At 40.1% G+C, this 22,991-nt stretch overlaps 1 protein-coding gene across 9 annotated transcripts in view; it reads right to left on the bottom strand.

Moving 5' to 3' along the window:
* CPEB3 (cytoplasmic polyadenylation element binding protein 3) overlaps window positions 1–22,991 on the bottom strand; it is a 169,488-nt gene that overhangs the window by 6,000 nt on the left and 140,497 nt on the right. For all 9 annotated transcript variants that reach the window (XM_033130843.1, XM_033130840.1, XM_033130838.1 and 6 more), the window contains one exon: window positions 17,544–17,725. In XM_033130843.1, coding sequence (XP_032986734.1) covers window positions 17,544–17,725 — 182 coding nt within the window. The remainder of the gene's footprint in view (window positions 1–17,543; window positions 17,726–22,991) is intronic.

The raw sequence follows: 22,991 nt of genomic DNA, 5'->3' as shown, positions 1-22,991 counted from the left end.
ATCCTTTTAAAATTGGATTTTGTTGTTGTTGAGTTGTATGAGTTCTTTGTATATGCTAGACATTAGATTTTTATCAACATATGATTTGCAAATGCTTTCTCCTATTTTGTAGGCTACATTTCACTTTTTTTTTTTTATTGGGGAAGGGGAACAGGACTTTTTATTTTTTTAATTGGGGAACAGTGTGTACTTCCAGGACTTTTTTCCAAGTCAAGTTGTCCTTTCAATCTTAGTTGTGGAGGGCGCAGCTCAGCTCCAGGTCCAGCTGCCGTTGGTTGCAGGGGGCACAGCCACCATCCCTTGCGGGACTCGAGGAATCGAACCGGCAATGTTGTGGTTGAGAGATTACTCTCCAACCAACTGAGCCATCTGGGAACTCAGCGGCAGCTCAGCTCAAGGTGCCGTGTTTAATCTTAGTTGCAGGAGGCGGAGCCCACCATCCCTTGTGGGACTCGAGGAGTTGAACCGGCAACCTTGTGGTTGAGAGTCCACTAGCCCATGTGGGAATCGAACCAGCAGCCTTCGGAGTTAGCAGCATGGAGCTGGAACTGCTTGAGCCACCGGGCCGGCCCCTACATTTCACTTTCTTGATAATGCCCACTGATACACAAAAATTTTTGCTCTTCCTTTTGATGTCATGTCTAAGAATCCACTGCCAAATCCAAGGTCATGAAGATTTACCCCTATGTTTCTTCTAAGAATTTTGTGGTTTTAGCTCCCATAGTTAGGTAGGTTAATTCTGAGTTACTTTTGTACACACACAGTGTAAGGCGGGGCTCACTTCATTTTTGTGCGTGTGGACACCAGCTGCCCCAGCACTACTGGTGGGAGAGACTCTTCTTTACCTACTGCAGGTCTTGACAACCTTGTCAGAAATCAGTGAGAGGCACAGTCTGCCTTAACTATTTCTGTCCTTGCTCTTTTGTATGATACTTAACACGCCATATAGCTCATATGGCATTTCCTACTACAGTCCTGCCTTGGTTGGCATCTCTCCTTAGTTTCAAGTAACTTGAGGACAGAGTCCTGAAGTAAGACAGAACAGTGGTACATCTGGGGAAGAGTGTGGTGGTAGAAATTATAGACAACTAGGGGAAGGGAGCTATTGGTTAATGAGTGTATCTAACCTGGCCTCGGCTCATGCATCTGAAGGCCAAAGAGGAGCCAAATGGAGGAATGCATCCCCTGTGCCCTGAGATGGGGGCGACGGGTAGAGGCAGCGCTCGCAGGGGCCTGGCAGCAGCCTGCGTTTCCGCCTTCACCCCACAAGTGAGAAGGGCTTTGCTTCTATCACCAGGTAGACACCTATCTTCAGGGTGCTCCAGCAACCAGATCTGAGCCCCAGTAAGCCTGGAAAGGGGGATCCAGCAGTCAGAGAGTAGATTGGTCTGAACAAACAGAATTCACTCTCAGCAAAAGAAAGCTACTGGGGGAGAAAGACGATGGCCATTTATAATATATACAAATATGAAAAGAGCACTTAAGGAGATTCAAGTCTAGTACAAAGGGGACTTTCTGGTAATATTTTTTAAAAAAACAATTACTTTCGTTTAGGTATAAAAACAGTATTGTGGCTATGTGGACTTTTTTATTTTATTTTTATTTACCTCAGGTTTTTTTTAAGAGCTTAAATTAATTTTTTAAATTGAGGTTAAAGTCTAAAAAATTAACCATTTTAAAGTGAACAATCCAGGGATGTTTAATACACTCACAATGTTGTGTAACCACCACCTCTATCTAGTTCCAAAACATTTTCATCATCACAAAAGGAAATCTTGTACTCCCAGTTTTTTCATTTTTAATTAAAGTTTATTGGGGTCCAGTTTTGTTTCTTAAAGAACTCTTTTTTAGAGATATAACTGAATTATTTAATTGAATTATTTCAGGATGAAATTATATGATGTCTGGGATCTGCTTAAAATAATCTGGGTGAGGGTGGGAGAGTGAGCAGGTAACTATTGAAACTGGATGACTGGAACACTGTATGTTGATAATTGATGTCATTGGATGAAAAGGTTCACTATGCTATTCTTTATACATTCAAACTTTTTTATTATCAAGAAGCTAAAATATCTAAACTGTGGCTTTTTGACTAATTAAGCAGAATTGAAATAATCAGATGAATTGAAGAGAGGATAATCACTGTGGAGATCCAGTTTAGTGGCCTAGGAGATCAGGTGGCAGAAATATTTCAAAGTCTAGAAAACGATAATTTTGAAAAGTAAAAAGGAAAGACAAATTTTAGACTAGATCCAGGAGAACTTAATATACAAATCATAAAAGTTCAGGAAGAAGAAAAAGAAATGAGGAAAGGCAATAAACTGACAAAAGTCCTGAAACCTCATTTCAAAAATACTACCAGGTCCAGTATAGACTGATAAGGGAAAAAACCCAACAACATACCACGCGGCATATCCTGGTAAATCACTAGCTAAAATTTCTGTACTGCAAAGGTAAAGAGAAAATGCTTCCAAGTGAAAAGAGCTAGTTACTCTCTCCTGCAAAGGGAAGAAAGAAACAAACTGGCATCGGACTTCTCATCTGCAACACTAGAAGCTAGAACACCAAAGAATACTACCTATTAGGCTGAGAGAAAAGGACATGATCCCAAAATCCTGTATCTAGTCAAGATATTATTTCTCTGTCAAGAAGACTTGTCAGAAAACTAGTAACCTTATGTTACTCTAGCAATAAAAACAGAAAATATTCTATTTACAATTGTAGCCAAAATTATAAATTCCTCAGAATGAACCAAATTATAAAGACATAGTACCTACATGAAGAACTATTTAAATGTAAAAATTAAAAAAAGAAAATAATCTTAAAATAAACTAGGTCTATAAGTACAAATTAAGGGCAAGATAGACCTTTTTAATAAGGACTAGCATTCTAGAAGCTTCAGAAGGAAATAAATCTATTAGACTATGTAAAAATAAAATACATTTAAATGACCAAAAAACACCATGAAAAATGTCAGTAGACAAATGATGGAAGGATTTGGAAAAAAATTACAGGTTATTATTTATATTACACGAAGAACTCTTAAAAACTGACCAAAAAAGATGCATAAAAATAGAAGACATAAAAGACGTAAGAAAAAGACATATAAGAATTCATAGGCAATCCACATTACAAGGTTTTCACATTTGTTAGTAGTCAGGAAAAAGAAAATTAGTATTACTTTAGTCTCACAGACTGGCAAACATTTAAAAGAAATGATAACTGCCTATCATCTGCTGATAGAAATGTGAATCGCTACATTTTTAAAAAATCAAATTCTTAAAATTAAAAATACATATACTCTTTGACCCAATAACCCTACTGTTGGCTGTAATCCCAGTGCTTGGAAATATAACCACCAGAAGAGAGTTTACATGTACAGTATATTTATTAAAGAATTGCCCATAGTGGCAATGTCCACCTATAGGTAAATGGTTGAATAAAATGTGGTACCTCTAACCCCATGGAATACCATGCAGTCAAGAGAAAGAGGAAATTAATGCTCCACCAATTGATTGGAAAGGATTTCTACAGCATGGGGATGTTAAGATCAAGAGGAATGATGGATACAAACATCTACTGCAAACTGTAAAACAATGAACCAACAAATGTAACGTCAAGTAATACATTCATGCAGATATCTGAAAATGTAATAGGAATAAAACTGCCCCTTCTGTCTATTCAGGCTTCAGCGGAGCTTGGCAACAGCGTTCCTTCCCAGCTGAAGGGTTCTGTGGAATCTGGTCCGCACAGTACACGTACTTCAGCAGATAAGTCATCAAGCATCGCTGTGCCTGCCTCTATGCCAGAGGCACTCAGTGGGGCCTTGTTTAATCAGCTTCCTTACAGAATAACGAATTCCTCAGGAGTCACTTTTCCAGAAAGCAGATGTTTTTCCTTTTTGGTGCTAATACGTCTTGAATTTTGATTTTTTTCAAAATGGAACTCTTCCTAAAATGTATTATTTACTCTGCCTTCTCTTAAGCAAGGGATATTATAAATACCTTTTATAGTTGTGCCAGGTAATACAATGCAGTGGACAGTTTTCACTTTTTGCTATCCCCCCTTCAAAATCTGTCTGTCTGCTACCTTCTAATAATACTTTTCAATGATGCTTATAAATTTGCAACTTCCTATCATTTTAAATTAGACTGCAAAACTAGATAATCAAGTTTGCTAAGACATGCACATTAAATGCCAGTAATCAGAGTCAGTAAGACTCTGAATAAAGCCAAAAACGGAAAGGGTGTGGCTTTTGGGTTGCTACGGGGCACTCAGAGGCCTTTCCTGGTTCCTTCCAGATGCATGAGGGATGCTTATTACTGGGAAGCCACTTCCAGCACCTCCTTGCAAGGTGTTGATCCAAAAAGGAGAGGCTTGCCCAAAAGATGAGACATACACCACGACTCAGAATGATCCACAAACAGACACGCAGTTTGGTTTCCACATCTCTCAGAGGGCAACAGTCAGGCAGCAATTTTGACAATTTAAATCAACAAAGAGAAGTAGCTGCATGAAGGACATTGGTAGTTAGGTGGTCAAATGGATTCACTTGTTTGACTAATATTTATGGAGTGCCTAGTTCTTGTAAGCCACCATAATAAAAACTGAAATACAATGGAGAACAAGATGTATTTCTTCCTTAAAATGATATATGGTCTGACAGTGTTTTAGAGGCACTCCCAAACCATTTGTTTTCTCCACATCCTACTGCCACCTGTATTAATAATATGTGATGTTTTACTTCACTATCCAGATTAATTACTTTTTTCCCCAATACACAGATAAATAACTATTAAAACAACAATGGGTTTCTCTGTTAACCACCTAAATCACCTGCAGTGTCATTAAGCTTGACATTTTGGAGACTGGGAATCACATTACTGACTTTCACCACCATTAAAGTCAAATACTAGAGCCCTCCACAGAGCCGGTCCTCACTAAGCTGGCCCTCGGCTTCCGAGGGCTGTGCAGGCACAGGAGATGAAAACTTCCCAGAGACACTTGGATTCACACCATGCCCAATGGAGACGTCCGTGTCCAAGGATGCTGACGCCTATGTGTAATTATTGATGAGCTGGTAACCGCTACGCATAACGAGGGCTGATGTTGAACCCTGGACAAGTGGTTGCAAGAAGATGAATAAAGGGAATCATATATTTAGAATGAGATAAAGAGAAAGCCATACGTTAACAATCTGATTGCAATGCTGACATTGTTTCATTTCTAACACGCTAGAGAAAATATTTCTCTCTGTAGTCATGTTGCCATCAGTCAGCAAAATGATATCCCAAAGTAAATAAAGCAATGACTAAAGAGCTCTCGGTGGAGAGAGGGGATACCCAGGGAAACCATGAAGTCTTCGCAGGTAGAGAATTCCCTCTCCTTGGGCCTGAAAGGTTGTAGTAATGAGAAGGGAGGCATAAGCCAAGGTCAGGCTCATGAATTATGTGCTAAAGGTTAGATAAAGGACACTAAAGACAGGTCCCTGCTTCAGTGTGCCTTTTGGTGATGGAAAAAAAACAAATGAAGTCTATCAGATACCTAACCATCCCAAAGCAGGTGAGGTATGTTTCCAGGTGCCTGGAAATTGAATAGAAGCAAAGATTTCAGATAATGGAGTCAGGGTGGACAAACTGGAAAAAGAGGCCACATAAAGAGGTGTAATTTGGTGGAAATAAATGTAAAGGCTTGCCCAGAAGTCAGTAGGACATTTTTTATCATTTGGAGCAAATGCTTCCTGGAAAAATCATTTTATTTGGTGTGCTCACAGCTTTTAAACAATGCACCTCTAACCTTCTTGGCACGTGTCACAGAGACATCTATCCTAAAAACCACAGTGACCTCGTCACCATTCCACTAAACATGGTGTCTTTACAGTTGCTAAAGCAGGTTGCCTGCTGGCAGCAAATACGAAGATTATTTAAATATAAAATTTTTAGTTTTTCAACTGACTATGAGCTGGAATCCTGCTATTTAGAAAGCAGATGACAGATGCCCAGGAAATTAAAGCAGCAACGTGAAAAATAACTTTTGCTTAGCAACAAAATTATCTACAACCTCCCAGGTTTAGCAAACTCAGTTATTGAATTTAGAAGCAATGTGGGATAGATTAAAAATCACATAGGAGAAATGGTTTGGATTTTCTTTTCTTTTTACCTTTCCAAGGATAGGACTTACCATTTTTCCTATTTTGAAGTGCTAGGGGAAGAAAGATTTAAAAATCACCCTTTGCCTTTCCCACAGATGAGAATGTGCTTGTGTACACGGATGCCATATGCCGATAGAGCGCAGAGAGGTCTGTGAGGGCTCTGTCTAGCGTAAGATAACTTAGGTAAGGCCGGGCCCCTGACAGTAGCCTGTATCATCTATAGATTCAGCGTCAGTCTGGTTTCCTTCCATGATACTTGGGAGTGGGGCTGGAGTTTCTAGTAGCAGAAGAGTGGGTCACGTGGAGAATGAAGGCTAAGAAAATCATTAGAAATCTGTGAAATGCATGACTGCCATGGCCTCACCTTCCTGTCCCCACCCAGAGGGGCAGAGAGCCCTGCCTCTATTTAATGGCTGTCTCCCAACCTCGCAGGTCTCAGTTTCCTCTACCCTATGAGAGGTTTGGACCAGCTCTTCCAAATAAGAAGCATTCACCAAGAAACTGCTAACTGACTGATACCGCCTGCCTTCTGGATAAAGAACTTGAATGTCTTACTGAGGTAACTACTTCAAAAGGGGGGTGATGGTCTTTTTTTCATTAGTAGTCCCATAAACAGCCTCTATACTCCAATAGGAGCAGGAAAGAACACTTAATCACTCTAAAGAGTTTTTATATTAAAAATTATTCCAATTCCAAGAGAGAAGACATAAAAAGAGAGAACAGGAGAGATCAGAGGTGAAGATGAGGAAGGTGAGACAGGAGAAAACGTTCACACGCCATTTAGAGAAAAGGAATATCTTTCGCTCTTTCTTTAGACAACCCAGACTCCATTTCAAAAACTATTTCTAGTCAAAGGCTCTAAGACCCCCAGTGCTTCAAAACAAGCTCAGGTAGGATTAGTTCCGACAATATTTGAATTCACTTCTGGGTGTTGCTTCCTCTCAAAGGGTCAAATCAAACACAGCCATTGCTGCAGCTGGGAAGCTTTCAAGCCACATCAATGCAGAGGTCAGGAACAGCAGCAAAATGAAGGCTGGGTTGTGGGAGGTCCCAAGACTAAGGCAAGCAGCAGACAGTCTGGGAACAGGTCATCAGAACCCCCACTTCTTTTGCTATTGAACCATCTTATATATTCCAGCTGCAGCCAGGGACAAAGTGTATAATTACCAGCACTTCTGTTAGTATGGTTACTGGGTCACATTAATCTTTACGCAGGCTGAAAATATAAAGCCTTCGGTAGTCTTTAGCTAAAATTCAGGCCTAATATGTTTCTAGAGAAGAGAGAAAAAAACCGTTAAATATGTGAAGTACTTGAAATGCTTGCAAAGAAAAGTGCAATGGATAACATCTCATTAAATAATAATAAAAAAAGGGTTATTCTAAAGAGTATGCTATTGAAAGCAAATATGATGTGCTATGGCTTAGCTGTTCCTTAAATAAAAGTATCAGGAAGCCCCAAATTAGCTAACTGAAAGTCAGTCTCTCTGGTCCTATGCATTAAGCTAAAACAGACTCAAGGAAATATTATTTGTCAATGGCATATTCAAAACGATTTTCCCTTCTTATATAGAGGCTGATATGTTAGAAAGAGACAATACTCTCAAATAATCAAAATACAAAGAACTATAAATACTAAAGATAACTTCAATCACATCTTTAATGCCCCCCCCCCCCCCATGGATATGCAGCTGCTGTTTCCCTGCCTCACCCCAACCCTCTATAGATAGAAAATACACACCCAGCAATCCCCCTTCTGGGCATTTATTCAAAAGAATTGAAATCAGGATCTCGAAGAGATATTTTCACTATTGTGTTCATTGCAACATTATTCACAATAACCAAGCTTTGGAAGGAACCTAAATACCCATTGATAGATGAATGGATAAAGAAAATATGGTATATGCATACAATGATGGAATATTATTCAGCCTTAAAAAAGAAGGAAATTCTGTCACATGTAACAACATGGATGAACTTTAAGGACATTATGCTAAGCGAAATAAGCCAGACATAGGACAAATACTGCATTATTCCATTTATATGAAGTATCTAAAGCAGTCAAACTCACAGAAAGCAGAAAGTAGATTGGTGGTTGCCAGGGTTTGGGGACAGAGAAAAGTGGGAAGCTACTGTTCAAAGATTATAAAGCTTCCGTCGCACAAGATGAACAACTTCTAGAGATCTGTACATCATTGTACTTACAGTTAATAATTACTGTACACTGAGACATTTGTGAAGAGGACAGATTTCATGTGTTTTTTTTCACAATGAGAAAAAAAAGAAAAGAAAATACATGGTGGGTAGAAAATACTTAGTAAAAAGGCACTGAGGAAGGGAAAAACAGTCAACCGCTTATTAAACTTCTGAATTGGAGCATGAAAGGAGAAAAGAAGCTAGAAACTGGGCTATTTTCTCAACTGGGCTCCCTAGAACATTATTCCCAAGAGATCGTGCATTTTAGAAGAGTTCATGATCAAAAAAACTTGTGAAAAATTGAAGTGTCTCCTTCGTGGATCTTCATAATGAAGATTAGTATATAAAAGATTCTAAGAAGCCCTAGAATAAAGCAACCTACTTAACTTTCTTGAAGAAAGCATTTTCCAAACTCATTTGACTTAGAAAAAAGATTTTTTTTTTATAGAATAGATATTAAAATCCTAAGGGACTCGTGCTTTATGAGGAATAATTTAGGAAAATGGTGGTGTAGGGGCCCTAATTTTAGGAATGGATTCCTGCGTATTGAGAGCACCTCCTCCTAGTTCAAAAACTCAAATAACTAACTTTATCCTTGCCTTGCCTGAAATATTTAACTCCTTTTATCATGTGGAATTTCAATTAGACTATCTAATAAGCATCTTCCAGAAAAGCTCAAATATTAGCCATTCATGGTTTCATGTAAATCAGTATGTTATCAGTGCCACTGTGTATTGACAGAGAGCTTTACAATTTTCAAAAGCATCTTCATTGACACATGTACACACAAATCCTTTTTCCAGCTACGTAATAAGTGGTATAGTTAAGACTAAACCAGATTGGCAGATGCTAGTTTAGTATCCTTTCTACTAGTAAAAAGGTCTCTATGGGCTGAGTTGTCAGACTATAATCAATGTTTACCACATGATGCATATCAAGTTATAAACATGTGACTTACAAATTTCTAGGGGACAACATGACCAAGTTGTTGTGCTAAACAATAGTTGTGTATGGGGGGAGGGTACCTCAAATTTTTATAAAGAAATTGTTCATATAAGTCAAGTCATATGTTTTTCTTAGACTAAGGGAGATTCAACTGATTCTACCCCTACAAATCTTCTCAGAATCACACAGAGTAGACAAAAGGGTAGACAAATGGCTATATAAAAAGATCACTCATTTTCTAATGATCTCATTTTTCACACTACAAAAATCTTTCATATGTAAGTGACCTAGACTTGAGCTATAAAGAAAACTGGATTTAGCAGAGCTTTCACATCTTAAGTGTTCATTTGGCATCACTTCTAAAAATATCATTAAAACAGACAGAATGAGTACAGGTGCCCTCTTTTGCCCTCTTTGTACTTAAATACTTTAAACTGTTCCAGTTTTTCACAGAAACACTGTTCAAAGGAATATAAGCAAAATTTAATCCTAACCTTCTACTGAATTTCAGGTTCAAAATCTTTTCATTATGAGAGAAAAAATACTGGTAAAAACACCTTTTCTAAACTAAAGGAAAAAAACAAACCTCCTTTAATTCTTTAAATGGAAAATGCATCCAGGTGTTTATATCTATAAAAGGAACTTAAGAATCTCTATACGTGTGTCTTAACTAACATCCAAGCAGAACATTGGTAGTTTGGCACCAATGTTAATTTCTTTTCTTCTTCTTCTTCTTTTTTATTTTTTAGTGTTAACTTCAATTATTTCATTATCCTTATATTAAGGATTCCTAGTGGAACTGAGAAGGTACTTTCAGAGGACAAAAAGAGGCAACAATTAGCCTTGGACATATGGTTGGGAACAGCACAATTTAAATGGGCCAGGCTCTGCAATACAATCAACATCGGTATAGCCTAATAACTTTCCAAAGCACTTCATGTATTATTGTTGATCTGTGCAAGAAGCCATAAGATAGTTAGGCTTGTGTTCTTCCTATACTACGAGACAATAAAATGAAGCCTCTAAGAGATGAAGTAACTTGCCAAGGTCATACCACAACTGGGAGAAGAGCTAGGAGTGTAGCTCAGATCTCCCAGTTCCCAAGGACACTTTTTCACTGTAGCATGGCTTTCTGGGTGGTGAGGATTGGAGTGAGTGTGGGATACATCCCCTCCTTACTTATGGTCACAACACATAAATGCCCCACCCTACTAGTGTTCTAGGGAGCCTCTGTTACCCATGAGATTGCATCACATGTCTCATGTATGTCAAGGCAGAAGAAACGCTGAGAACCACAGTGCTGGGTATTACACAACCTTGATATTGTCACTATAGGGACAAATTATCAGTTGGCTCAGAATTGGTGAATATTAGCCATAAGATATGTATAAGATATGCCTTAAAGGATTTATTTCAAGACGTTAACAGTTTTTCCTTGGAAGTAAACACTGAGGCATGAATTGCATTTGTGTCATTTATTTATTTATTTATCTTCTCCACTCCTTGGGTCATTTATAACACCAATGTTCTGTAACAAGGGTCACTATGACATTAAAAATGCCAACTATTTTCACTAATATTATATATAAAAATTTACATATTTTATATATTTATATATATACACACATATATATATACACACACACACACACACACACACACACTCATCCACATATATACCAGGGATGCCAAAAAAAAAAACAATGTACACATTTTAAGAGATGTTATTTATGTACTACTTTTGGAAGTTGAATTACAGTAGCAATGTGTAGTATGACGTTTGCTCAAAAGATGGCAATAATCAAATGAATGCTAGAGTCATTTACTGTATTACAATTTTAATACAGTTTTTTCCTTTCTTAAAATGTGTACACATGTATGTGTGTGCCAAGTCATTGGTTCACACTGACTTGAAAAAGGTTTTACATGAAGACAACATAAAAAAAGTGAAAATCAAAAGCAAAACTGAAAAAAAAAGCATAGGAAAATTTCAAACTCATTTAGTTAACGTTGAAAACGACCTATAGACACACTAAAAAGTGCTGATAACAAACTCCAGGTGTATACTCCATCCTGTGCAGAATATGTTCATCTGAAAAGTTATGTGAAATACTGAACGGTACACAAAACTCACTAAGGGGCCTGTAATCTAACTCAGGGGTTCCTAACCTAAGTCTGTAGGCAAAGGACTTCATGAAAGAAGTGGGTCTGTAGAAACTTTAGACCCTGGCTGTGCAGCAAAATTCAGGGAGTTCCATGAGCAGAGAAGGCTCTGTTCTTAATTGACAGTCTTACTTGTCTTAAGAGTCTCCAAACCTCTCCTAGACTCTCCTCTGTTGCAAAAAAAAAAAAAAAAAGGGGGGGGGTGTTGTCAATATAGGGACCAGGTCATGCCTAAGGTTAAGTCCAGCTTTAATGTACTATAAGTGTCAAAGAACACTTTCTGATATTTTAAACAGCACCACCTAAATTTCTTTATTACTTGAGTGTTCTTAACTAGGTAGAAAAGGAAAGCTGTGCAAAATGCCCTTTGGTGGCCAGTTGGATACGCCAAAGGTTGGTATACAAGGGCTTTCCCGTGGGCTACCACAGTCAACATTCATTCAAGAACTCATTCATCCATCCCAAAATAAATAATTAATGTGTATCTACTATGTGTCAAGTAGTAAGTACACAGTAACAGAATGAAAGACATATATTCATTGGCCTCATGGCTTGTACAGTCTAACAGGGTAATGGACACTAAACCAAGCATTGCTTCATTACAGAGGTTCTTTAATGACAAAGGAATGGTAGATGGTATTATGAAAATGATCTATGGGGTTGATATAAGCTCCACTGAAGAAAGGATTCCTAAAAATATCACAATTAAGCTGAGACCTGAAGGAAAAGTGGGTAATTGGCAGGCAGAGGAAACCGTATGCATAATGACCCTGAAAAGTAGAGAAAAAAGCCAGCTGTGACTGGTTCAAGATGAGGGAGAGCTAAGGCAGAAGACGGATGTCACATGAAGGGTCATACAGGCAATGTTAATTAAGAATTTTGACCTTTATCCTAAGGGCAAGGCAGGATAAAAAAGTTTAAAAGATTTAAACATCATCAAAAGGTTTAAAAGGGGGAAGGCATTATTCACATTATAACTTTTAAAAGATTACTCTGGTTTTCATATCAAGAATGAATTGGGGATGGGCTACAGTTGAACTGGGGAGACCAATGGGGAAGCTACTCTAGGTGTCCGGGTGAGAGATGAGAACGACGCACACCCGTGTCCTCGACGGACTTGCGTGGTGGCTTCCAGCCCTTGCTGTCCCATTTATCATCCTAATTTATTCTACATATTTACTGAGTGTCACCCATGTGCGGAGCACTCCCATTCAGACCTCTAGACACAGGTGGCCAACCAAGGTCATGGCAGCTCTGTAAGGAACTACCATTAAAAGCCCTTCCACCTCTGTTTGTCCTCCCATTGCTAGACAGACCGTGGCAAAAAGTCTGTTGATGTGTACATGTATCAGCTCACTCCATCAAGTCGTACATTCATGAGGGACCCTAATTACAGCTAAAGCAGGAGTCAGACGTTTGCCCCAATAGCCTGGGCTACCTTGTTCCTGTGACTTCAAAGAGTACAGGTTACATAAGTAGGATCCCCTCCCTATGATGAGCTGAGTAAACTTATAAAGAATAAATGCAGCCCCCCCACGTGCACTGCGGTTATTGTTCAACTGATCCGCTTATTGCAGAGTTCAAGGCTGTACATCAAAACACCTCTTCCTGTGTTCTAAAGTTGACTGTGGTGATGGTTGTGGAACTATGTAAATATACTGAGAACTACTGAATTATACACTTTAAATTGGTGAATTGTATGGTATGGGAATTACAGATCTCAAGAAAGCTGTTACCAAAACAAAAAACAAAAAAACCACCTCTTTCTTCCACCCCTCCCTCCCACCCACTCTGGTTCAAGCCGTTGTTTCTCAGTCTAGTTGTAGGACACAGCTCCCTGGCCCATGTTGGTATTATGAGTCTTGCGCTCACCCCCCTCTCCTTGGTCAGCCAGCTGCTCACAGCAGCTCACGGCAGCCCACGGGAGCTCACGATGGTTGCCAGCCACTCACCGCAGCAGCTCATGCCAACCTCTGGCTGATCACAATAGCCCAGCTCCAGGGAGAGCTGTTGTTCACAATCTTAACTGTAGAGGGCGCAGCTCACTGGCCCATGTGGGATTCGAACCAGTGACCTGGAGTTAGGAGCACGGCGCTCCAACCACCTGAGCCACCAGGCTGGCCCAAACCACCTTTCTTAAAGATAATGACATAGTGGATGAGTGAAATGACAGCAGAGATGAAAATGCCAAAGCTTCAGGGTTGACAGTTCCTATAAATGTTGCATAGTGACATACCTTATTTTATATTCATAAAGCCGAAATGTCTCTAAGACGGTGAGAAGAAATCAAATCTATAAAGGTTGCATTTTCCCCATAAACCACTGCATCTAAAGATTAGCCAAAGAGCAATAATAATAATAATAATATAAACTCTAAATAATATAAACTGTTTTTGGAAAAAATTTGGTTGGACACAAAAGAGGTAAAGGAAATATACCAGTCAAACTCTTCTTCATGTACCTCCCACAGTTTACCTGAGAGCACACACCTCAAACAGTTCTAGAACTTCCATGGTTCCAGGCACTGCTGTGCTGCAGGTGGCCCTCTCCCACTCTCCATAGGGGGCAAACAGTGAAAGGAGTAAGGGCTGCAAACAAGAAGCAAGTGACCTTAAAATTCCATCTAAAGTTTTTTTTAAAATTCACTAATTCCATTGAATCTGCATTTATAATGATGCAGACAGCAAAGGAGGTTCCTCTGACCAGAAAGGTAATGAAGATTGATGCTATTTAAAATAGTCAAGCTCTCGGTTTAAAGGCAACTCTAGGCTGACACCCAAAGGAAGGAGAAAAAGACTGTAGCATCTTGGAATTAGTAATAGCAAGGAAAATGGATTGTGGACACAGGTGAACATCTACGCCTGTCTTTTAGGACAGCAAGTTTCAAAATCTTAGCTAAGAGACAACTGCTAAAATCCTGGAGGGATTATTTAGCGAAGAAGGAACGCCTAAGGACAGAAACGCTGTAGATAATCAAGAACACAGCTCCTGAGAAGGAAAAAGCGCATTCCCTAAGGAAACAGTCATGTGATTATACATAACAAGAGCACTCTGGGAAGCTCAACTTTAAGCTTTAGGAGAAAGATAAATAAAAACGAAACTCGAAATGAACCTTAAAAGGCACCTATGAAGGGTGCAGTTAACAGAGGCTCAAAATGCCAGCGACGACACAAGAAGGGAATGTGGCTGGCTATGTTCAAAGCAAGAAATTAAGAAGAGGACAGAAGAATAGTTTGGAGGAAGCAAGTGTAATGTTCACAGAATAGTGAAAAAGGACTAACTCAAGTCCAACTCAAGATAGAGGCTGGCTTCCATCTTTCAAACGGAAAAAAAAACACTGGTCTCCATATTGGTCAGAGCAAACAAAGAGCGTAATGATGGGGCAGGAGAGGGAAGGGACTCTGCCATTTTTAATGATTTCCAAGTCTTCCACTTAGACGACACTCATCCCAGGGCACTAAAGGACAGGACAGGTCCCTTTTAGACACCATGTGGCTGGAGGTGGCATTCTTGTGACAACAGTCCCACTATGTGTGTGTACAGTGCGTGACATTGTGTATAGTGCTTTCTTGTTCAAAATCTCTTCTGGGCTTCTCAACAATGTCATGGAATACATAAGGCTATTCCTACTGCCCTCATTCATTATACACTGACACTCAGAATTTAAGTGACCCGCCCAAAGTCACATAGCCCACGGGGAACAACACCAGCTCTAGACCCAGCAATCTGACTCTGGCCCAGAACTCTTTTCACTAACCAGTGTACCTTTTCACTACAAAAATTCGTAATATTAACGACATCAGTATTACGTGCATTTGTAGCAAGATGAACACTGTAAACGAGCAAGTGCTAGTTAATCATCTACCCAACTGCCATCCAGCTCTGGCTGTTCAACCCTCAAATTCCATTTAATCCTTAGATGTCCCCTGGAGGGAGTTACAGATGAGGACCAGAGGCTGCTGGCATTACCTAATTTGCTTGGGTTCACCAGTGACTGGTGCAGCAGAGGTTTAGATGTGCTGGAATCTGTTCGAACTCCAAACTCCATACTCTTCCCATTACAACTGGCTGCTAGCCTGAATGTCAATCAAGGACTACTCCACTATTCTAACATATGGAAGGCATGGGTAACCCAAATATGGTGAGTAGCAAACAGTCAATGGCTTTCCTGAGTCCTGAGAAGTTTAATGTCCCAAATACATTTTCATAGCATGGCCTATGATTATGCTAACAAAAGCAAAGCCACTTCTCTCTTTTTTGACTTAGTTTTAAGACTTATGGGAAGAAATACTAAGGGTCTGAGCACAGCAGGGGTGAGAGTAGCGGTAGACAACAAAACAAATAGTATCTGAATACACTGTGATTCTTAAAGAGGCTTAAAATTACCATAATCCCCCGAGTACTTCCCTGACATTGTCAGGATGGGAGCAAAAGGAAGATAGAAGCATGAGGAAATAGAACCTTCTTTTATCATCTCTAGGACCTACCTCCTGCACAGTCTGAAGTTCTGGCTTCAGAGAGGAACAAAGAAAGCTACTTCCACACAGGTGAACGCCTAAACCTCTTCAAGGTTAACTGTCCTGCCGGGGACACCAACGATGGGTGCGGTTGGTAGCAGTCTAAATGGAATGCAATCTGGTGTCTGACTCACAAATGTAACAGGCAGAAGGAAATCCACCACACGAGCATCAGGAGTTAAGAGAGCCCTTCAAGTAGCACCATTTGTCCATTTGACAAAGGTTTACCGAGCACCTACTCCTGTAGCTACATGTCCAGCAATGGGTACGCTGTGGGAATGGAGAGAGAGTGAGACACAGCTTACACAGTCTGTGGGGGAGATTACTGTTACAAAAGGGGGAGCTCAGGATGCTCGAAAACTAGGAATGGAGTCAAATCTTTATCACCCCTCTGAGTTTCCATGAATTCAAAAAGTGTTTCAAAATTCTCAAAAAGATTTATGCATTTTAATTAAAAAAACCAACCAGCCAACACTACTTACTTTGAATAAGCCAAGTGATGTAGAAAATAGGTTGTTCATTTTAAGCCCTGGCTTTTATAATTTGATCAGATACATGTCTTAATAAAAACATAATCTTACTGAATATAAAAAAAAAACAACCCATCACTAATGGATACTTCACCTCCTAAGAAATTTAAATTAAACCTGCTACACAAAACTAATCAAAGTTGACCACAGAGTGTAGGTGAAATTTTATCACAGAACATATTTACTACTGTATTTATTCTAGTCCAGTGTATCCCCCCAAGAATATCCTTTGCTGGAAACGTTAAGACCACTGCACAACTGCACAGGGAGTGGTCCAGACTTGATGCTATTCTCCTACTTGCTCTTTTAATCTATTAACATAAGTTCCAGATTAATACCTACCACCTCCTATCCCCACCCACAAGCTTCCAAACAATGGCAAGGCTGAGATTTAAGGGATCCAAACCTGTGTGCATCCATAAAACCAAATGAGCACACCAACTCCCTATAATTCTACCTCACGTCCCCTTCTTAGATCAGAGGTAGGAAAACTGAATGTCTCCAGTGGCTAGGCAGGTGACACCAATGAGCAGAGGCAGGTAATGCAGATGCATATACGGTATGAGCAGAACTACAGGGAGTTGGACAGGGGACTGGAGGGGACAGCAGCTATTTGGTTCCAATGGATGCTATTACGTGTGATCTGGCAATGTGAAGAGAAACCAGAACTTCAACATTTGATGTATACTCCTGAACATTGACATTAAATGTTAGTCCAAGCTTGTTTGTTTTCAGAGCCTCACATGGATCAAATAGATCACCGGCTCTCTATCCTCATTAATACACTGTTGGCATCATCTTTTGAACAGTATTGGTTGATACGCGAAATTCTGCAGGGTTATTTTCATAAGTGTAACATTGCCCTGAGGATGAGTGAGGTAGGAGGTTCATTAACACCTTATATACCAAGGGTGCTCTCTTTCAGGCAGCCTACCTAGACTCATGGACTAGCGCCATGTAAAGGAGAGCTGCTCGCTTACGATCACAAGGTGCTTTGCTTCCCAGGGACCCCCGAACAAATTTCATTTCTTTTCAGTTGCTTACCCGTTTGTCAATGTCATTGTGTTGGAGCTGCACAAAGCGAGCACTGATGGCTGCAATGTAGCTCTGCTGATTGGAGAACGCCACGCGGCCAGCACCTTTCGGATACTTCAGCTCTGGGTCCGTATCAATGCCAGCATAGCAGACACCACCGTACAAACGGTCCATGATCATTGCCAGTTCAACTGCAAGAAAATAAACACAATTCTATATAAATGTTTAGAAGGCACTCTTGCCCAGGGGAGAGAAGAACTATTTAAGGATCATGCAGTACAGTGTAAAAAAGGAAAACCCATGTTAAGTATCATCAAGAGTGTCCACATCAGTCTTACAACTCAGGTAGGATATTTAAAAATAAAATGAAAAAAAAAATTAAGAATTTATACACACACACACACACACACACACACACACACGAATTTATATCATCAGAACTTCAGCAACAGTATAAAGGGAATGATCGGTCAGTAATCCTCTTTTCTAATTTCTAACTGCTTAGTCCACTGGAGTGGGCCCTGGGTAGGCAAAGCATTTCACAGTGCTCTAACAGGTTAATAAGAAGCAGCCCTATTTACTGACCTCGAAAACTGACAGTAATTATAGAGTCACACTGTTATATTTAAAATTAAGCTATAGAAAGAATTAACTTCTCGTTTTAGTGAGAGGCACTATATTTACAGCATTAAAGTAAATCTCTACAATTTAAAAAAAAAGACTTTTCGAGTATATTCTATCCCAACTGAGAAATCTGCACACTAACCTCCCATGATAAATTCTAAGTAATAATACTAGTAACGATAATAGCAGCAACGAAGATTTACTGAGCACTTACAACGTGCCAGGAAACACTAAGGTTCTCCAAAGGCAGGAACAACATACCCATCCTGCACCTGCCATAAATCCAGAGGTCTGGTCTGCAGTGTTTGCCACATTCTTTCTAAATATACCTTTATACTGGTATATTTACAAAATACCTTTTGTACAGAAAGCATTTGGAAATCGAACTCTCCCGAAGGTCTGATACTCTAAAATTATCTTCACCATAAAGGTACCATGGAGAGAAATGGAGTAGTTACTCACCTCAATCCAAATTGCCTGAAGGTAATTGTTTACTTGATACTGGACGGCACCTCCTCCAGGTATGACCACTCCTTTCAGGCCATTCACATGGTTTAAATCCAAAAGACTTAGCCCTACCCTGGGGAATGACCCAAGCACCCACTTCCATCAAACACCTACATGTGGTACTTGGAAAGGAGAAGACAGCAAAGGCCGGTGCAGACCTGGGCCCCAGCCAGTGTGCAAAGACCATCACACAGTCGAGCCCATAGGAGTCGGTGTCTGGGGAGAAGAAAAGCAGCACGACCTGGTGGAGCAGAGGAAGAACTCTGCAGTATGTACGAGGGCCGAAGGGGCTGAATGGTATAAGAACCCCGCCAGACTTTTAGGAGCAGAAGGAAAGCCAAGTACTACTGGGTTCCTGTAGTATGATGCTGCTGAGGCAGCAAGAAAAGCTCTGTCACCACGACAGAACGGCTGTCTTTCTACTTAACTTTTTCAAAATTTCTCCCCAAACCAGACTGCCTAATATTGGTGACTGTTGTGTAAGTGCCTGTTGTCAATAGGAAGAATGACCTGCAACCAACAGGTAATTTTCAGAAGGTGAGAAAAAAAGCTAGCAATCACTAAGCCAAAGACTATGTGTCATTAAAGACATCAGCAGAAAGCCATCCCAGTTATCCCATTATGATAATAATTACACAGTCATACCAGCCAAGGGACCGTTACTGATGAGAGCTCAAGGAGACACTCACTGCAGTCTTGGGGCAGGATCCAAGAATCACGTTCTTTCAAATAATGCAGTAAGAATGGTGCACATACCCTGAATATCAGAGTTCAGTGGGTCTTTCCTCCCAACCACCTCTGATGGCTTCAGGACCTCCTCACAAGGCTAATGCTACTCCAGCCAGAGACCAAGAAACTGAAGGTAGAATTAATTGATTGCAGTCATTAATGAATTTCCCTTATTAGTCAAATGGGCTTAGTAAAATAAGTAACCTCAAGGCCTGGAAATTGAACACTATTTTCCAAAACCTGGCTTCCTCTGGATTAGAAGCAGAGAGTAAACACTCCCTTAGCCTGGTGAATGGCCAGGAGAAGAATGCTAGCAAGAGACTGAATGACACTTGTCTTCCACCCTTGGGAAAAACTCAAGAAAGTATCTGACTCAGAAAGAAGGTATACCAGCTGTAAGCTTGAAACTCTAGCTGAGGAGAGTTATACACAGTTCTTCTACAACACTGTCGTCTTAAAGGAATCTTAGGGGTCCTCAGATGCCAGAGAAGGTGCCTTCCACAAGCACAAACGTTCTATTACTTCGTAAATCTAGCTGCTGAAAAATCATCTTCACGTGCCAAAGGTTAGGTCATGACTGATGTTGCTGGCAGTTAAGTACTGTTGACAGGAAGCAAAACCCTCACTCACTTATGCTGCTTATGAAAATTAATTATAAATAAATCATTTCCACTTGTAAGTTGATATACATTTTCTTGGCCACCAAAACGTCTGCAGACATTTGAACCAACGAGATCTCGCCAAAGTGTAGGGCAATTTATTGAGAATATAAAAACAACCAAAGTAACGAAAGGAAGTTTTTTGGGGGAAGAGTATGAAGATTTCCTATCTTTCTCTCCTAATCTGCATTTTAACTACCAAAAGTCTAATCACCCTTGAAGAAAAGTAAATAATGGTCAAACAACTGCTGTTTGTATTTAGTCCTTTACTCAATCATCAAGTCTTCACTAAAGGTACACTTCCTGTACGCTAAGCTCAAACACCAGAGGGATGTCATTTAAGTACAAAATAGCGTCTAACTATTGAGAAAAGTAACCACTTGGTGAAAACTGCTTGAGGGGAAAAAAAGTAATTTAATGCACACACTACATAGATGACTAACAGAAACAGAACAAGCCTTCCTCAAGTCCTATAAATTTTCAATCTGAAAAAAAATTTATATAGAGGATACAGACTCACCTACAGATGTCAGAATGTACAACCACTTTTAGAGACTAGGTTTTAAAGGATTCTTTAGAACGAGTATCATCAGGTAATACAGGAAAGTGCCATATAAAGTCCTTTCCTCTGATGGGGTGGGGGACGCTGAAACAAGAAGAGGGCTATTATTTTGAGGGAGGAGATAAAAGTAGAAGAAAGGCAGTAAGGATGAGGCAGAAGTCAACTAAAACCTTCATGGATTCATCTATATTTTGTGATCTCATCTCTGCTCATGAAATGTGAGCCCTTGATCAAGGATGCATCTTATCTGGAAAATGCAGTTAAACCACCTACTAAGCCTATGATAGTGAATCCTCATTCTAAATCATTCTCCACAGAGGCCAAGAAGAGGGTAGCTTCCAGTAGTAGGACTGTAACATTTAACCTGAGGAAGATGAAACTACTGGAGCAGAGCATACTGGTGGAGGCTGGAATGCAGATAGATGAAGGTGACACCAGGCACAGATAGAGTCCACGAGGAAGTCAGGAGTCTCCTGATTTTTTCCTTCCTATCCAGACGGTGTTCACAGGATCTGTCTGGTCACCACAGGGGTAAGAAGTCAGCAGGTCTGGTAGCTACATCCAAGCACATTATGCATTTTGGATAAGATGCTCTGGCTCCTAAGACAATTCAAATCATCCCATGAACCAATCTTTCGTCACAGCAACATGACTTTGAGTGTAACCCACACACTGCTCTTGTGATGGGCTTCCCTGTGCCACATCCTGGAGAGGGAAGCAAGAAGAATGCAGTTCAGTTGTGTGTAGCAGACAGCATTCTCATGAATTGCTCTGGATTATGGGGACTGTATCTCTGAAGTGGAATCTGAACCCTAATTATGATTTCTTGAATTTGCTCCTGATTGGAACTGAAGCTCACCAGAGAGGAAATCGTGATGACGCCCCAACCCTGCCCCACTCTGCACCTATCGTTTAATTAGATTTCAAAGCCAGCCATGCAGCAATGTGTCTAAGGCTGAGATACTATGAGAACCAAAGGGAGGAGAGCAGGAATGAGGGTTCCTGAGGGAAATAGCAACACATTCATCTTTCCAGATTCTAAACTGTGCATCTAGAAGCCACATTTCTTCTCTTTGGAAATAAGAACAAAGCAGACAGGACAGAGGCATAAGGCACCTCAGAATGATGACGAGGTCTGGACTTCTGAAAGAAAGGAAGACTCAAGTTGAAGGTGCACTTTCTAGGTTTACCACAATTGCCAAGTTGGCTCACAAGGGCAGGTCACACATCTTAGGTGCAGGAAATGTGCTCATAAGCTTCCACTCTGTGTCAGATGTTGTGAAGTTATGAATATTTTCAAATAAGTGGCATGAACAACCAACTAAGTCTGAGAAATAGTGTGTTTAACTTGATTAAAATCAGACTGGTACCGACATGACTGTTACTACTGTTACAGAGACAACATCTCAGATCTCACTTGGATAAAGCGGCTTCCTTGTGTGCAATGAGCCCCAAACTTGACTTCTGGAGATCTGAATTTGAATCTTGGCTTTCTTACCTATGGTGGCCTTGGCCAATCACCCCCATTGCACTCTGCTTCCTTATCTCTAAAATGAATTCTGCCACTTACACACTTACAACTTGATAGGGTGTCACGAGGATTAAATATACAGGAAAGCACACTGCTGAGTACAGAGTGGTGCTCAAATGTCTAGTTGTGTCCAGGGGTTGCCCTTCCCTCTGCTCATAAATCTTTGCTTAACGTGAACTTGGCCTGGTTTCTGCTCCATAAGCACCGATTCATCCCTGTCTTACTTTGGCTTTATGCTAATGCGACCCAACCTGAGACTGATATGGCAAAGTTTGGCATCAGCTGGAGGGGAGAATTTGTTATTTTTTTTTTTTTGGGGGGGGGGAACATAAACACATACTAATATTAGAAAATCCTTAACCTAAATGCAGTCAATCAAGTCAGGATGCCAAATCTGGAGTCTATCTGGGACAACTCATACTGAACTTGGGACTTGGTGAAAGAAGAAGTTTCTATTGCTGAGGAACTTGATATAAGATGCTTTCTGCCTGCTACCACTTCATAGAACAACAACAAAAAGATACAATACTCCTATTTCCTAAATCACAAATCAGGATGCGATTCCTAATGCATGAGCTACCAGAATGTCTGTGCAGAATACCTGAAAAAAATTCAGGATGTGTGTTCTCTGGATGTATGCCATATATCACTGAATTATTTACTTCAAAAGTTTTACTTTTCCTGCACAGAAAAGCCATCCTCACAACAGTCAGAGGGCAAAAAAAGGCAGAGAGGGAAATGTCAGGATTCATCACAGAATATTAGTAGGGGAGAAAAAGACAGGAAAGAATAAGCAGAGCAATAGTTAGCAAAGATGGGAGACCCACAAAGATGACAAGCAAATG

Source organism: Rhinolophus ferrumequinum, chromosome 16, assembly GCF_004115265.2.
Source record: "Rhinolophus ferrumequinum isolate MPI-CBG mRhiFer1 chromosome 16, mRhiFer1_v1.p, whole genome shotgun sequence".
Classification (NCBI taxonomy): Eukaryota; Metazoa; Chordata; class Mammalia; order Chiroptera; family Rhinolophidae; genus Rhinolophus; species Rhinolophus ferrumequinum.
The sequence above is the reverse complement of the archived record's forward strand: the minus strand, read 5'-3'. Positions and strand labels throughout refer to the sequence as shown.